This window comes from Adiantum capillus-veneris, chromosome 2 (genome assembly GCF_014529385.1).
Source record: "Adiantum capillus-veneris isolate H3 chromosome 2, ASM1452938v2, whole genome shotgun sequence".
Lineage (NCBI taxonomy): Eukaryota > Viridiplantae > Streptophyta > Polypodiopsida > Polypodiales > Pteridaceae > Adiantum > Adiantum capillus-veneris.
Window position 1 is genome coordinate 167,674,621 of NC_140932.1, and position 17,036 is coordinate 167,691,656.

At 44.3% G+C, this 17,036-nt stretch overlaps 1 protein-coding gene across 1 annotated transcript; it reads left to right on the forward strand.

Annotated features, from left to right (window-relative positions):
* The first annotated feature begins 871 nt into the window (after window positions 1-871).
* LOC147464021 (photosynthetic NDH subunit of subcomplex B 2, chloroplastic-like) lies at window positions 872-15,954 on the forward strand. The gene is made up of 4 exons (XM_086492443.1): window positions 872-1,393; window positions 14,880-15,030; window positions 15,140-15,172; window positions 15,246-15,954. Exons 1-4 carry the CDS (start codon window positions 887-889, stop codon window positions 15,299-15,301), a joined length of 747 nt encoding a protein of 248 aa, XP_086348569.1. The 5' UTR covers window positions 872-886; the 3' UTR covers window positions 15,302-15,954.
* Window positions 15,955-17,036: the final 1,082 nt, after the last annotated feature.

Sequence of the window (17,036 nt, forward strand, 5' to 3'; positions counted from 1 at the left end):
ACAGGACTAGTGTTTAAAAGCTATGAGATAGGGAGGCATCCTTTTAATTAAAAATCGATAGGCTGAATATGAGAGGAGCAGCAGCGTTAATAAAAGCGCAAGGTTGCTAGAGGGTCAACATTATCAAAAAGCTATTAGAGGGGATCAATAGAGCTAGTCGGCTGCAATTCCAAATTCCTCTTCGGGGGTGACCTGTGGTCTTGTCTGATAGAGCTGATCCAAGCCTGTGTTATCATCGTCTGCTTCACAAATGACCTCCTCCATCGTTGAGGATCACAAGCCGAAGACTTCTGATACCATGTCAGAATAGCGTGCGGAAGCATAGATGTGACACACATTCGGCACCGGACATGCACGAGAGAGAGAGAGAGAGAGAGAGAGAGAGAGAGAGAGAGAGAGAGAGAGAGAGAGAGAGAGAGAGAGAGAGAGAGCTCCAATCAACTCTGATCAGTTAGATACAAAGTAAGAGGCCCAAGGCCCTTATATATTTCCCACAGAAAGTTGCCCTATGCAACTCAAATAAATTATGTCAAATACATTGAGGCTCCCTTTAACAAGATTCTCCCCTTTTTTTCTTTTGTACTGTGTACCTTCTTGCTAGGGGAGATGTAGCACATTAGACAATTTCAAAACTCATAGAAGGATCTTTTCAACACAAAAAAATAAAATTAAAAAAATATGAATTATTGCTGCTGACTTTATATTGTTATTAAGTGGCAAAGACTATCATGTGAATCTCAAAGCTGCTCATAGGATGCAAATACTAGAGTTGTTCTATGTCTCAACTTAAAATTGTTTCATTGCGTGTGTGTTGCCATTATTCTTGCAGTCTGAGGGTTTCTACTGTGTTCTCTTCCTCTCTGGGTTAGTGATTTACAAAAGGTACATGGTTGAAGCTATGCAGGTGACTCTAAGGTGTGCCAATGAAAATCGAGATGACTGTCACTTCAAGCTACATAACATTATTACCCTTACTAATCAAGGACTTGCATCTGCTCTTACGCTCACTAATAAGGATAGAAGACCTTTGAGGTTTACTGCTTCTGTGTCAACAGCATTCGCAATCAGGTCTTCGCAAGCAGTTTGTTGTGTGGGATTGGATGGTTGCGAGTATTTTAGTCCAAGTGAAGCTGCTCTAAAGGCTGCTCAAGGCAATCAAAATGGGTCTTTCTTTGAGAAGCTGAAAAGGTTTGTGGTCCCATTTCAGCAGGATAAATCTAAACAGTCCGAGACACCAAACGGCATAAGTGAGGTGCAAAAACACAGTGAAGGCAACTCAAATGAAGATCAGATGCACTGGTTTACGGAGAAACCTGGGGAAATTATTTCTGTCACCAATGGAGTACATAAAGTCTACTCCAATCCTCCAAATAAGATGCGAATAACAGATGAGGTAAGAGTTTGATGTTTGTGGTACTGTCAAGGCTTCAGTACGGATTGACTCATGTACCTTTTGTTGGATGTATTGCAAATTCTTATGCTTTGTCTTTAGATTGGGCAAAGCAAAAGAGTTGCTTATTAGATAGTGTATCCATGTTACATATGAAAATCCTGAACAGATATATTATTGCATTGTTTTATTGAATCAAAGCATTGAAAAATTTGTTTTCACTCAACGTAGATAACTCTCGTCAATATCAGTGATCTCCATTTGCTTGAAGTGTATGTTTAATTATCAAAGCTTGTGTGTTTCTGTTTATGATGGTCAGAAATAGAGCTCAAGCTTTCATAAGCTATGATATGTACAAAGTTTAGGCTTTTTAGACCAGTGTGAGTTTGTGCAAGGTACACAATGCAGATCAGGCAGCTATTATATCGATATTTGTTTAGTGTATCAGTTATGCCATTTGGGGCATACCATTGGATGTAAGAACACCTTGAAGAGACAGAATTGTTGTATAAGTGATTTTACTCATGGCAATGTGGTGTGCTAGTGTTCTCGGGTCCTGTTTCTTGTGGGTGTATCGCCCATCCCCTAGAAATGGAGTTAGAATAGTAGTGTAATTCATTGCTAGCCACCTTATCTGTGTTTCCATCACCCCTATTGGGGCATTTTCTCTTGGACTTCATTGCTCTTTGACATCTTGGCTCGGCTTTATAGGCAAAATAGTATTTTAAAGATGCGTAGTCTGCCTTTTGCTGAATTGTGGGGCACAAGTAAGGCTCTAGGGATGGAACTCCGATGTTCCATGTGGACTCTCCTCTTCTGTCTCTCTCTATCCAAGTTCTGTTATTTGCAATTTTTATTTGTGTGTTGCGACTGATTTCTCGCTTGGAGTGTCCAAGCCTGTAACAGTGATATCAAAGCTCAGACGATTCTTCTTCTCCGAAGGATCCGATCCTTTTCTGCAGCACATGGGTTCTTGCAATGAATCCGATAGAGACAACACTCCTCTAACTCTTAGTCTACAGGGAGATGAAGAAAAGCAAAGTCCCAGCACGGGATTTCACGAGATTGTGACAAACACTAACCTTATATGTTGGTTTCCTTCCTTTGATTTTTATTTAATTTTTGGGACTCTTTTTGAAATCACTATACCCGAACATTGCATGGCCAGTGTGAAACGATTGATGGCCGAGAGTTTCACCCGCAAGAGTCAAGGCTAGGCAGCCACAAGACGACTGGGCCGATCAACACTGAAATCTGACTAGTAAAAGGGAGGCTAGGCTCAGTTAGTCATTTGGGCCCCTTGGCGAGACTTCGTAAGTTGGTGGGTACTAGGAATTTAAACCAAATGGACAAAATGGACACTTGGCAGTCTGTGAGCCATTTGCACGGACACCTCAGCAAGGGGAGCGCCCAAAATCGATTTCAACAAGAGAAGAGGTTGATTTAAGTTCATTGTGAGCTATTGTGTATGTGTGAGTAGAGTGTGCAGGTGATCACAACTTTAATGGAAAGCTTGGCTTCTCCTCTGTCTTATGTAGCACAACGATTCCGCTCTCGTGCACCTCTCTCCCGTTTTGAATACAGAATCGTGATGCCGAGCTCAAGGGCTATTCATCTGGCGAAATTTATGCTTGATTACCGAGGCAAGAGCCTCTTGCACAGGTATCGGATTAGCTAACTGCTAATCTAGAGCAAGTACAGGTTGATTTAGAGAGATTTCTTGCAAGAAATCTCATTTAAATCAAAGAGCAAGTAGCCCTACACCTGCAGGATCTCAATGGCTACCTACAGGTGCATTCGGCACGCAAAACGTAGCTCAAAACAGAGAATTATAGGTTGCTGTAATTTTTGCAGGCTTAGGGTTTTGACCCTTTTTTATGCCTAAAAGTCCAAGGAGCTTCGGGGAAGCTAGGGAACTGCTAAATAGGTGTTCTAGTGCATTTCAAAGGCTAAAACAGAGAATTCAGCGTGCTGTATTTTCTCGCCAGGTTTGTAAAAGCGCTCTAATGTGCGTAGAAAGGCACCTGCTACATGGCGATTTTGTCTCTGAAGCCTTCTATTGTCGTTATGCTGCCGAAATTTGACTAGAGTAGGAAATCTGCAGCCCAATAAAAGTGGGACAGCTTGTAGAAGATTACAGGTTTTCCTCCAAGTTCAATTGGAATAAAGAAATACCAAAAGGGGCGCCAAGCTTTGGGGCCAACAAGGTGTCATTGTCTACTTAGGAGCACTATAGCTACCAAGTTGTGGATTCCAGTCACGCTATTCGTGAAATTACTTTGTGTCATAAAGTACAGGTAAAGTTAAACACGTATAGATTGGGTGAAAGCCTAATTTTACCGCCCTTTAGTAAGGTTACAGGCCGGTTTCATGGTTCCCATCACGTTCCCCAGGCACCAGCCTGCGTGGTTCGAAGGTTTTCTAGCATACAACGGAACGTTGCCCCAGACAACGGCCTACGTTGTTCCGAGGTTTTCAAACATAGAACGAAACGCTCCCAAGGCATCGGCCTACGTCGTTCCGAGGTTCAAACAATACCAAAACAGTATTTTCACTTCTCCACCTGGGAGTAAAATCATGAATCAATGGTAGTAAAACCAAAGTCAAACATTTCAAATTGGCACCAAAACAGGTTCAAAACCGATACCATCCATTTCAAACAAATTCCAACAAGATCACCAAACAAGTTCTCAAACATTTTTCAAACTTAAAAAGCATTCTCAACATCAGTCGAGCTCAAAAAGTCGAATGACTTTCCATCCTAAAACCTGCACCAAAAATTAGGGTTAGGTTCATTCCATAAGGTCGTAGCCGAGCACAGCATGGTCCATCAGCTCTTGGACATACAGTGTTTTCTTTGGCGGCGATGGTAGTCCCAAGATAGCAATCACACTGGACCTCCAAGGTCATCTGCTCGTGAAGAGACATCTACAAAGAGATGTGGAGGAATTTTAAGTTATAATCTGCTAGGGTTTCCATGGCAAGCATTTCAGGATATCCCACTCTGCCAAAAGTTGCACTCCAAAGGAAGATGTCAGAAACCATATAACTTTGGGCAAAAATTTTCTTGAAAGCTTGCCAAGTCCTTGGAAGTGTGCAGCTTGGTAGCCATAGACATCAACATCTGCTTGGCACTGCTTTTGAGAAAAATAGTGACTCGAAACAAATCTTAAGTCCTCTTGCAAGTGATGTTTTTGGCTTATGCCCTGTAAGACATGAGCGGTGAAGACGGAAGCGCGCGTGATGTGCGATTTATGAAGGGTGGGAGTGGCGAATAAGTGCGGGGTCGAGGGCCGAAGATACTTCAAATAAATAAGCCCGGGGTCGGGGGCCGAAGATACTTAAAATAGAATTCCATCAGTCTTTGGTTTTCTTTGTCTCCTCTTTGGTAGGACCGGGATGCTTTCAGAGAAGCACACGACTGATGCTCTAATACCGTTGTCACAAGACGGGCACCGTGTGCCAATAGAAAAGAACAGATTGAACAACTTTAAGCACTACAAATAACAACTGAACAAAAAAAGAGAGACGACACGCGACATGGAGTGGCGGAATTCCACCCCAGAGAGTATTGGCCCCAAACCTTGGCGCCCCTTTCAGTATTTCTTTATATCGCATCAACTTAGTACAAGCCGGTACTCCAGACTTTGCACCTTCTCTAGGAGGCATGCCAAAGAATGAGCCCTTAGCACATATTTAAAGGCCTTTGGCCTATGAAAAGCAGTTTACATGAAAAGCCTTCAAACTCAAAAAGCTTTTGGTTCAAAAGCAATGCCAAAAAGCTGCCATCGTAAATCACGGAAATCCGTACAATTGCCACGTCAACAGTCAACGCAAAACGCGGAGATCCGTACAGTCTGCCACGTCATCAGCCATCAAAAAATCTGCAGTGTTCGTACAACTGCCACGTCATCAGCTCATGCGCAAGCCTTTGTGTGTAGGTCCTGCTTTATTTTAATCCGTTATGTCACTTGGGGCCCCCTCGGACGGGGTCCCCATAAGTTGGTAGGACTTCTTCTTCTGTTACTTGTTCTTCTTAGGGTATAGGCCCCTTGGCCGGCATCTGCAAGTTGGCTCCATTCTTCAGGGCTTTGACACGTCAGCAGTTCGTGACAGCTTCTTGATCTTTCACTTTGCCCCAAGCTTGGCAAAGTTCTTTACTTTCATCAATCGTGCTTGGGTGAGTATCCATGCAATTTGGAACCAGTCCTGCTTTCATCTTGCCTTTTCTGCCATGTTCCTCAGTTGCTCTTGAACTCTCTGACCTGTCTTCATTCTGTTCTTACTGTGCCTTTTTAGGGCACTTCGTGGAGATGTGCCCATGTTCCCCGCATCCAAAACACTTCCCCTCTTTGATGTAGTTGGCCCTCTCTCGAAGAGTGAGTCGGGGTCGTGAATCCTTGTCTTTCTTTTCTTGGGAACTCTTCCTCTTTCTACTTACATTATTAGAAGTCTGTTGGGTTCTCCGATCTCATCAGTGGGGTAAGTCAGATTGCTCGAATGTGTGGCAAAACCCCGTTTCGCATGACCCATCAATTCTTGAATAGAATTTGACTTTTGTTCCAAGCAGTAGTCTCGGATCTGTGTAGGAAGTTCGTAGCAAAACCGCTCAATCTGTTCTTTGAACGAGACCTTCTTAAATGAAGAGGCTGGTAGAAAAGAGCTCCGAAATCTATCGCAATAAGCGTCCAAAGAATCTCCCTTGGTCATTCGAAGATGATTTCAAGCAGTTCGTATATCTCGTTCATACTCCCGAGTCAGCCAAGAAGAAATTAAAAGCCTCTTAAACTTCAACCATTTAACTGGAGCTTCCTTTCTCAATAGAAGGGTGGACCACCATGTTCGAGCATTTCCCTTGAAGAAAGATGTAGCCCTCCGAATCTTGGAGTGCTCTGAGTAATGCCCTCTAGAGAAAGCTATGTCAAACTGCCGTATGAAGGCCAAAGCCCTTGGGAGCATCTCGAAATCCAGAAAAAGAGTCAAACTTAATTGATTGTCCACCTTCTTTGAATTCTCTTACTTTCTTGCTTTTATCTTCGAGGAAGTCATATTGGTTGGCTTTATGGAAATGCTTCTTCTTTGCATAAAACATGTGATCATCGGAGTCCAAACTGTCTGAGGACGAGTCCCCTATAGGACTGTCAGAAATTGGGCGAAATTTACGCTTCTTCGCCTTTTTCTTGCCCTTTTCAAAGCTTTGCTTTTTGCTTCGCTTTTTGCTTCGCTTTTTGCCTTTTCTGTCTTCTTCGCCCAAGTCAGGAGAGCTAGGACTGTCAGAAGAAGAAGAACCTGGGTAGTCCTTCAAATCGTACATGCTTCTTCTGCTTTCTCGCCGATGCAAAAGAAGATTGATGACCCAAACAACCCGAGAAGTCCATTCCTTTCTTATGCTTTTTATCGTGCTTTTTGGATTTTTTGTTTGCGTCCAAAAGTCGGCTAATCTGTGTGTGAACCACCTCTTCTAATTCTTGCTTTGTAAACATCGTTGGAGAAGGAGGTTTCTTGAGTGCCGGTTTGATGGGTGGCTTTGTGGCCTTCTGCCACCACTGGGTGTGTACTTCTGCGAGGGATTGCTGGGGCAAAATTTTGCAAATTTTGGATCCTTCGCAATTTTAATCATCTGCTTTGTTGCCTCGTCAACCAATTGTCGATGTCCCATCTCTTCAATCTCGAACTGAGTAGGCTGAGGTGGGCCGTACTCTTCCTCTGATTGCTCATAGAATCTTCTCCGTGATCTCCTCCCGCATTCGCAGATGCAGAAGAAGTCGATTGATTTCTGTTGGAATCCACAAGTGCCGCAAGTAAAGGATCGGATTTTCCGGTAGAAGAGAAATTGGCCGCGCTCTGATACCACTGTAACAAACTTGGACACATCAAGTCAAGATTCTACCGCGACATAACAGAGATCACTTCGAGACAATTTACAATCCACAATTAGGTCGACACGGCCCGACGTAGTTCCGTGCCAAGAGGTATTGGTCCCAAAGACCCCCTTTCCATATTTCTTTTTGTATTAATCTGTGTTCAAAGTACAAGAGAGTGGGTAGGTGCTCACTCTCCGACTCTGCGTCCAAATGCTCTGAGAAGTGAGGCCTTGCCCACTTATTTGAAGGTAAGGGATGCCCAAAAGCAAAGCCCCAAAAGCACTAACTCAAAAGCAGTTAGTGTTCAAAAGCAACTTGGCGTCAAAGTCTGCAAAAAGCTGTCAATGCAATTTCCGGCAAGCCGTACGAACAGTCAGCGCGAATTGCGGAGATCCATAGAGTCAGCGCTATATGTGGGATTTTGTACGCCAGCCATTTGCTTTAAGTTCCTTGTGTCCTTAGGGGTCCCCTCGTCACTTAGCCATAAGTTAGGACAACTTAGGGAGGTACCACGTCACCAGTTTGTGACAACTCGCCTGCTTGATCACTTAGAATACCTTTCCTAGTGATATGCCTTGTATCCCTCCTCTCTAGCTGCTCTGATCTTTGCTCATTCTCTGGGTGAAAGAAGATTGGGATCTGTCTGTGGATGTGTCTCCTGGTGTGTAGGCCTCTCTCTCTCTCCAGTAACCGTGCTCGATGCCACTAAATCTCTAGTACATAGAGTCATATACATCTCTGATTAGCTACTTTTTCGTGTTGCACGAGAGAGAGAGAGAGAGAGAGAGAGAGAGAGAGAGAGAGAGAGAGAGAGAGAGAGAGAGAGAGAGAGAGAGAGAGAGAGAGAGGTGTGAAGTCGGCAACTCGATAACTCAAGAGACAGATTGATACAATATGTCCAAATAGTGGAACCTCTTTAGATTACCTAACAGAGAAAATCCACAAAACAGTGAAAAAGGTATTAAATGGGCAAAATGCTTGATGCAGACCCTAAATGTGCATAGAATCCCTACCAAGAGAGTGAAAGGGTGGCCAAGCCACAACCTAGCGATCATTGCATGACTCGAGGTAAAGACCCATGAACCAACTATAGTTGAGCTTCAGTGCCGTATCCCCTTGAGGAGCTTTGCCTAGTAGAAAAACTTTGTAATGTGCCGCTACATGGAACAAGAACGTAAATGAACCAAGGGATTGAGGGCACATAAGAAAAGCCCCAAGCAAGAGTGAGAGCATCTGGAAGGTGAACATAAAATTCTAACACCCCTCTTCAACAACATGCGGAGAGAAGTTACTGAAAAAGGTATTAGAGTCCTAACAAAAAAAATACCCCTGTATTTGGGTGCTCTGCATAGGTGGATGGGGAGATAATGCTCCCCTTCCTATGCTGTTATTTTGAATCCGATCCCTTTCGGGGGAAATGACGTAATTCTCCCCAAGCGAAGCCAAATGAGTTACAAGAGCACCGAAGTGCCATTCCCCCCCGGGGGGGTCAACTTCACCTAAAAAGGGTTGGGAGGTGCAAAAGAGAGACACCACCAACCTCAGCGGACGCCACCTGTGAGCCGACGCCCTTCCAAGCGGGTGTCACGTGCCACATCCAACCCTATGTGTCCGTGGACAAGCTATAGCATGATTAGGGTTCAGTCAATCCAGTCAGTCTAGATTAGAAGTGATCTGGTATTTTTGTGAGTCTATTCGTAGACCGTGCATGCCCAGTCACTTAGTATAGATGTATATCCTCTGGTTGCACACAGCATGATCATCAGTATTCCCTTCAGAATCCATCAGATTCAATCAGGGGAATTTTCCAGTGAATTTAGCCTATTTTCCCTATTTTTGGTATTTTTCACTTTTTATTTTTAAGTGACTTTCCAACAAAAGTAGGTAGGGCAATTTTGCGAAGTTAATATATAAGCAAACCCAAGTTAGCACTAAATGGCAGAAGAGGCAGCAGGAGCACCGCTCAACAGGCACGTTCTCAGCAGGACCCCAAAGGCTTCTAGCGTTTTTGCTCCACAGCATCTTGGCTAGCGTTTTTGGACAAGACACCGCAGATCAGCCAGCGTTTTGCATTTGTAGAGCCACGGCGACAAGACCACAGCAGATCATCCTAGCGTTTTTGCATCTGCAGAATCCCGGCGACAGAAACTCCATTTTCAGCCCTAGCGTTTTTGCATCTACCAGCAACCTTAGCGTTTTGCAGATCTATCGTGACAGAATCAGCCCTAGGATCAGCGTTTTCAGTTTTCAGCGCGTCGTCGTCGCATCGTCGCCATCGACATCGTCACCGACATAGAGTCAGAATTCAGCAGATAGAAGATTTGCAGATTTCAGCCCATAGCGTTTTTGGACAGCAGTAGAAAGATTGCAGATTTCAGCCCTTAGGTCGACTTCGTCATCACCGTTGTCATCGTCGACATAGCCTAGACTTGCATCAGTCACATGCATACCATTTGTACCAGATTGTGCAATCAATAAGTAGACCAGACCACTCTCGCCGACGAGAGTGGGGCCTTCGGAGGAGGGTTTTACGTCTCTGGTGTCGTATCTCTTTTCTCTCTCTATCTCTCAGTCTCATACACTTGCACGCACAGTGTCCATTCACTTTGTTGTGATCATAGCATTCTCTCACTAAGAACGGAAAGCTCTACCTTCCATAAGAACAAAAGGAATCTTGAGCACAGTTCGGAGCACTCATCTTGAGCAAAGCGCAAACAATCATTCCGCTGCACCTAACATTGGTATCAGAGCTTTGGCAGTGTTCTGTATCACTCAAGGAAAGAACCACAAGAACCACATAATTTATTTTTATTTTTTTGCTTGTTGAGGTCGCACGAACCCAGGTTCGCTTGGGCGTGTCGATTCCTAATCGTGTTTTGTTGAAGAGTGACAAGAATCCCAAGAAAGAAGGGCTTGTCCAGCCTCCCCTTGTGTTTCTTTTCACTCATTGAGAGCGGACCGTGCACTTAGCGAGGTGGGAAAAAGCAACCTTGGTGTGAGCGCAAGGCCGCCAAGGGGTGCGCCCGCAGAAAGGAGTAGAACTCGGGTGAAGAGAAGATCCTTCTCAAACGTGATTTGCAAGCGAAAGAAAACCTCAAGAATCCCAAGAACCCAAGTTCCTCGTGAACTTAAGAACCTCAAGACCCCAAGAACCCACAAGAACCCACGACTTCAGAATGATCGTCACTCGAAGCGGAATGGATACTTCGCTTGGAGGTGATGAGCATGAGAGAGGCGAAGAAGAATTTTCCCCACCAGGAGGTTTTTTTGACCCTTCCCCATCTACGACACCGATTGCACTAACTCCAATGGAGGAGTTGGAGCTGTTGTTTATGGAACGGAATGTACAATGCAAAGCAAGAAATGCCGCAAGAATGGCAGCCATAGAGCGTGAGCGCGAGCAAGCACGCTTGGAAGCCAAAGAACGACAAGCCAAATTTGATCATGAAGGCAAAGAAAGAAAAGCAGAAATAGAACGCAGACACGCAGAAAGAAAAGCAGAAATGGAACGTAGACACGCAGAAGACGAAGCAGAAAGACAAGCAGCGAACAAAGCAAGACAAGCAGAATTTGATCGCGTGATCAAAGCAAGGAGGGAAGAGTTCTTGCGACTCTTTTCTCAAGTTTAGGCACAGATGCAAGAGAATCAGGAAAAGGAGACTCTCTCAGTCTCTTCTTCTCCAAAGCATGATAGACATGATTTGCACGATGATTTGAATGATAAAGATGTGATTTCTCACAAGCATGATGAGTTGCATGAAGATGATGTGATTGTTCACAAGGATGATGTGTTTGTGGATGCTTTTTCTAGCGAAGCTAACCTCGTTGTAGATTTGATCAATCACGAAGAACCGATCTTGGCTTTCGAGTCGAGGTCCAAAGAACCCCCACAGGAGGATTCGATCATTCAGGAAGAACTGATCTTGGCTCCCGAGCCTAGGTCCAAAGAACCATCACGGGAAGTATTTTGTGTTCGCATGATTGATACGCACGCATTGTTCGAATGTTTCATTCATGATCGTTTCCTGTATTTTAGTCAACGTCCTTATGTGATCCCTTTTCCTAGGCATGACATATTGTATGTTGAGCACGTTTCGCTCATGAATGAGCACGAATGTATGCGGATTTTTCATGAAAAGCTGACTTCATTTTAAGCCCTAGCGTTTTTGCATCTGCCAGCAACCTCAGCGTTTTGTTGATCTATCGCGACAGAATCAGCCCTAGGATCAGCGTTTTCATTTTTCAGCGCGTCGTCGTCGCATCGTCGCCATCAACATTGTCACCGACATAGAGTCAGAATTCAGCAAATAGAAGATTTGCAGATTTCAGCCCATAGCGTTTTTGGACAGTAGTAGAAAGATTGCAGATTTCAGCCCTTAGGTCGATTTTGTCATCACCGTCGTCATCGTCGACATAGCCTAGACTTGCATCAGTCACATGCATACCATTTGTACCAGATTGTGCAATCAATAAGTAGACCAGACCACTCTCGCCGACGAGAGTGGGGCCTTCGGAGGAGGGTTTTACGTCTCTGGTGTCATATCTCTCTTCTCTCTCTATCTCTCAGTCTCATACATTTGCATGCACAGTGTCCATTCACTTTGTTGTGATCATAGCATTCTCTCACTAAGAACGGAAGGCTCTACCTTCCATAATAACAAAAGGAACCTTGAGCACAATTCGGAGCACTCATCTTGAGCAAAGCGCAAACAATCATTCCGCTGCACCTAACAACGGGTATGGCATTTCCTAGGGGAAAACCGTCGGGTTTCAAAAGCAGTTTAGTGAGGTGAGCGATAAGTTACCTGGAGGAGGCAACTCCAAAGGGAAGACCAAAGCAAGTCCCGCAGTACCTGGGCCTCTGAACAGAGGTACTTGGTTGTTGTCACGCCCAAATCAAGTTGGTGAAATGGGTCTCTCAAGGGATTAGTCATGGCCCTAAGAGTGTAGATAATTCTGGCCTCTCGTAGTCCAGAGGAAACTAGTGACAAAAGTGTCTACCTTTGGTTTCCGGGTGCATAGTCCTGGTCGTTCTTCTACTATATTTTTTTGGTGTATGAGGGGAGCGGTCGGGCATGCCCTACCCGACTCCGAAAACAAAACAAAAAAGTCCTAACAAATCTAGAGAACCAAAATGAGCGCCAAGCTAGAAAGGACCCGGTGCTCAAAAACGACCGACCGTCCAACACCAAGTGAAGATGACCGTAGTGGAGGTTGAAGCTGAAAATAACGGCCAAATAGCAAAATAGATTGCGGAAGTAGATAATGGAAGTGCAAAAGATGAGCGTATCATACCCATTGGCTACTTATGAAGCCGGCGGAGAGAGGTGGAGAAGAGCTACCACCCTTTGAAGCATAACACTCCAACCAAATGAGAAAGGTTGCCTAGGTTGAGAAGAAACCGGCAACACTCCAAGTCAAAAGGAACTGACATAGGAGGTGCTAAAGGGGCAAATGAAGAGGCTAAAGGGCAGTGCTAGCGCTAAGATCTCGGCCTAGGCATTGGGAGCAGCAAGGTTAGAAGTTATCCTAGTTCGAGGTGAGCCATCACGATCTGCTTCTTTTGACGACCATGCCATCTCCAATAACATCTACCACTTTATGTCCATGTCTTCTACAATAGCTAAATGTACCATTAGGTCGATTTTCATGGGTAGTAGTTTGGGGTGTCGTTTTTATTGGCAATAGAGAGGATTCGTAAACCCCAAGTCATAGACCAAGATGAAGGTAAAAGCATCCAAGTATTCCAGCAATAAGAAGGGATCCAACTCAATTGTTAGTTAGAGGAAGATACATGAGGAGATTCAGCAACAAATGCAACAGCAGATGATGCATATGTGCACATGCAAACATGCAGGCTTTGTGGATAGGAATACAACGTTTTTTGATATGGCGATCAAGAGTTACCTTGCGACATCTCCCTGTGCTTCTGGGCCTTACGGTGCAGGTAGAGGTGCATATGGACCATATGACACTGGTGTTGGTGCTCTTTGGACCATATGGCATGGGTAGAGTGGTTCTGGGCCTTACAACACAGGGATGTTTGGTGCCGATGGAGCAGGGATGCCAAGACCCATGGGAGGGATGTATGGAGGTATGTCAAGATGCATGGATACCCTAATGGATATCCCACATGAGGGATTAGGGAGTACTAGGATGCATAAGGAGTTATGTCTCCAACCTTTGGGGCTACTTTTGCCACTGAACCTTGAAGGCGACCTTCTTTTGAGACCGAACATGTACAATTAGTTGACGGTTTGGGGGACAGAAAGATTTCAAGGAAGGAGGCCAGAACGTAAAGTTGGATACTTTTTTAGGACTTTTGAGATGAAACGAAAGCTTTGGCACAGCTTTCTCAGGAGGCAACTTCAGGGAAGCTTCCAAAATCAGAAACGCTACCTCTTTCCGAAGGGGAATGGGCGGCAGTGGTGGCTGACTTTATTGCTTCATGGACATGCACCAGGTACTTGGGTGGGATTCAAACAGTTGTTTGCGTCAGCCTGCCCTATGGTTGGCACCTGCTTATGAGGCACATACTCTCACAGTTTGGAAGCGCCCAGGGATGAAGAAGACCGACGCTCTTTTATTGTACAACCAGAGGTTTTGGAGTTCTTTTCTTCCCCTCGCTTCATTTTAGATGGGTCTCTCTCGAGATGGAGCTATACTGTTGCGGTCTGCTTCTGGAGTCGGAAAGGTATTGCTTGAAGTAGAAGGTCGCGAGCATACAAGGGATGATGGCCCATGCACAGGGCGGCTATGCTTTGCTCATGGGATCATTGGCTTTTGTAGATGAGGAGTAAGGAGAAGCCGTTGGATAGAGTTGAGGAAGTGTAGGAAGAAGGTGAAGAAGTTCCTTGTTTGACATCAGAAGAGAAGGCAGAGTGGGATCAGTAAGTGGTGAAAGTGCTACACTTGTAGAGAGACCAATCATATTGCAGCGAAGTGCTTGATAAAGGAAGAAAGTCCAGTGGACAAGGTGGAGACAGCGAAGGCAGTAGAGGAGAGACAAGAAGAGAAGGGTTAGACTAAAGGAGGATTGATCTCAGATTTTAAGGGGATACCACAGGATAAAGAGGACGAGAGTACTGAGCTCTTCCAAGCGTAGGGCAAAGTACGAGATCAAGAGGCTCTGATTTTCTTTGACAACAGTGCCAAGGCTTCATCAGAAACGGGACAGAGGCTAACTTCATTTCATCAGTGATAATAATGTATGTGTTTGTGGGCGTTTGCATGCTCCTTTATATAATATATACATCTGAGGCTTACATGGCAGAAACCTTAGTAAAAGTCTGTGTCATGATGATGGCATATAAAAACCCCTTTTATGCTGTGGTTCTAAAGTTGTGTCTAGCTGATAAGGAAAGAGACAACAGCTTGCAATGCAAAGCAAGGCAATCATTGGTTGCTGCAGCTTGTGAAGGGGTAGCAAAAATTTTCTCTCTTAACAAAAGCCTCAGGCAGGCCAGCAAGTAGTGTCTCTGGAGAATTGAAAGATATCAATATGGAGAGCTGTCTCTGAGCTGCTTTGCTTTAAGGTTTCTTTCCTTTGTTTGGTTCTGCGTTTCTAAAGAAATGCCTGTTATGAATGAATAAGGCCCATGTCCCAGCTGTTTACAATTTTGCAGGGTTTGCGAAGGTCCTTACTCTTTGAAAATCGTGGGTTTGAGAACCTGGTGGTGTCCAGTCCAGTCACGGATGGAGACAAGCCCTTCATATCAGTCGCTTACAGCACAGTTCTTTCTCCAATAACATTAGATAAGGGAGAGTCTTGGAGAGGTGCGCAGATTCTGCTTCCAGATGTGAATTAAGGAAGCTGTGAGCTTCGATACAATGCTGTAGAATGAGTTTGATGATCGGCTGGTTATCCAAACTAGCCTGACTTCAGGGGCCCTCACCAAGCCGAGTTTCACTTTACAAGGTGGCTTCACTGGTTTTGGTCGACTTTTTCTTTGCTTTTTGATATAGTTTCTAACATTGTCATGTTGATGCAGGTTTCTTCACATGTATAGTGTCGTATCGATCCAGATTTAAGGCTGTGATACCATGACGACGCCCCATTATCATGCACCTGCCGCATTTTCATCAAAAAAGCAGCCCTTTCTCTCAGCAGTCCTATGAGCACTTAATATCAGTCTACTCTTGTAAGTAATCAAAGTGAGAGTATGCGGGAAAAGAGCTGATTGTAGAGCAACCGATAAGAATTTCTCTTATCTCAACAATGCACCTTGTTGTTTGTGCAATCAATCAATCAATCTCTCTCTCTCTCTCTCTCTCTCTCTCTCTCTCTCTCCCCCCCCCATCGCCTACAGTACTTGTGCAAGCCCTGCATCTTATTGGTTTACAATAGATGGCTTCTAAGTTTCATATCTGCTACATAGAAGGACAAAATACGTTAATGTCTTCCAAAGTTCTCGGCCTAATAGCGCTACTGGCACATGCCAATAAACCATTCAGCTCAGCTATGGAAAATGTAGCTTGCAGTGCCAATTCGTTTCAAAGAATTACAGCTTTGTGTCACAACTATGCTTACTTTTGTGAGAGCAATCAGCTAAGGGAGCATGCTTGCTTCGAGTGGTGAATGCAAGGCTCAAGCGCTCTGATAAATTTGTGTGTGTGTGTGTGTGTGTGTACATTTCTCCTCTTGGCCCTTAAAGAAATTGTACCTAAAGGAGTGCGGATGGTGAAAAACTGGCTTGAATGTGTGTGTGTGTGTGAGAGAGAGACTTTCCTTGTACATCTTTTTGGTGGGTTTTCCTCTCTTTGTGGTTTCCCACAGAAAGTTAAATCAAATTGATTTACAAAAAAGTGTGTGTGTGTGTGTGTGTGTGAGAGAGAGAGAGAGAGAGAGAGAGAGAGAGAGAGAGAGAGAGAGAGGTTTGATTGCCCATGCGTGAGTCAGCAGTTAGGTACCTGCACGTTAGGATTTTCTGGTCGCAGGTTCCTGTACAGTCAGCCTGTGTGTGGGTGTGTGTGTTCTCAGCCTCTGCAAGCTTGATCGAAGCTGTATATTCCAGCTCTGCTTTGAGTTCTTAGTGTGCAAGAGGTGTGGGGCTAAGAGAGAGCAGTCTGTGTGGTGTTTCCCCTTCTATAAATTCTCTTTGGGTTTTCTTTTCATTCCATTTGTAAAGGGTGTGGTAGTGGTCTGTTCTTTTCATGGCAGAAGCAGTATAAAAATGTAGGAAACAAGTAGATTTCTCATCAATGGATGTGACAAATATAATCAAACAATGTCTCTCACAAGATTTTGCAGATGCTTGGAATGCATGGGATGGCCTAGAACCCACCACTAAAGTGGTCATGCCGGTTTAGTAACTTATGGCCCAATATGCTTTGAATGCCGTTGCCCTCTACACAAGCTGTCATAGGGGTATATTTCAATGTGTGAGGCTTGTATGAGGTCTTGGTGGTTCACATGGATGTTCATTTGCAATTATTGGAAAAAAAAAATTCAATATGCGACTGACACATGTATTGCCATGAGCACTTACTAAAGATTACCATAGTTTGATTCGCCATAGGTGTCCAGTTTGGATGCAAATAATGGGATCTTCATGCACATGGAAACACTTCCTAGCTCTTTGGTGGTTCATTTAGGACTTGGGCACTAACTCCAATAGATTTTGTGTGCTTTGGGATGCAAATAAGTCCACATCTACAAGAATCACAGTCAATTCTAGTGATCCAGTGGTAGGAAGAGACTCACGGTCAATTCTAGTGATCCAGTGGTAGGAAGAGACTCCTTGAATCATTAAATTATCCTCCAATTACTAAACAAGGAAACT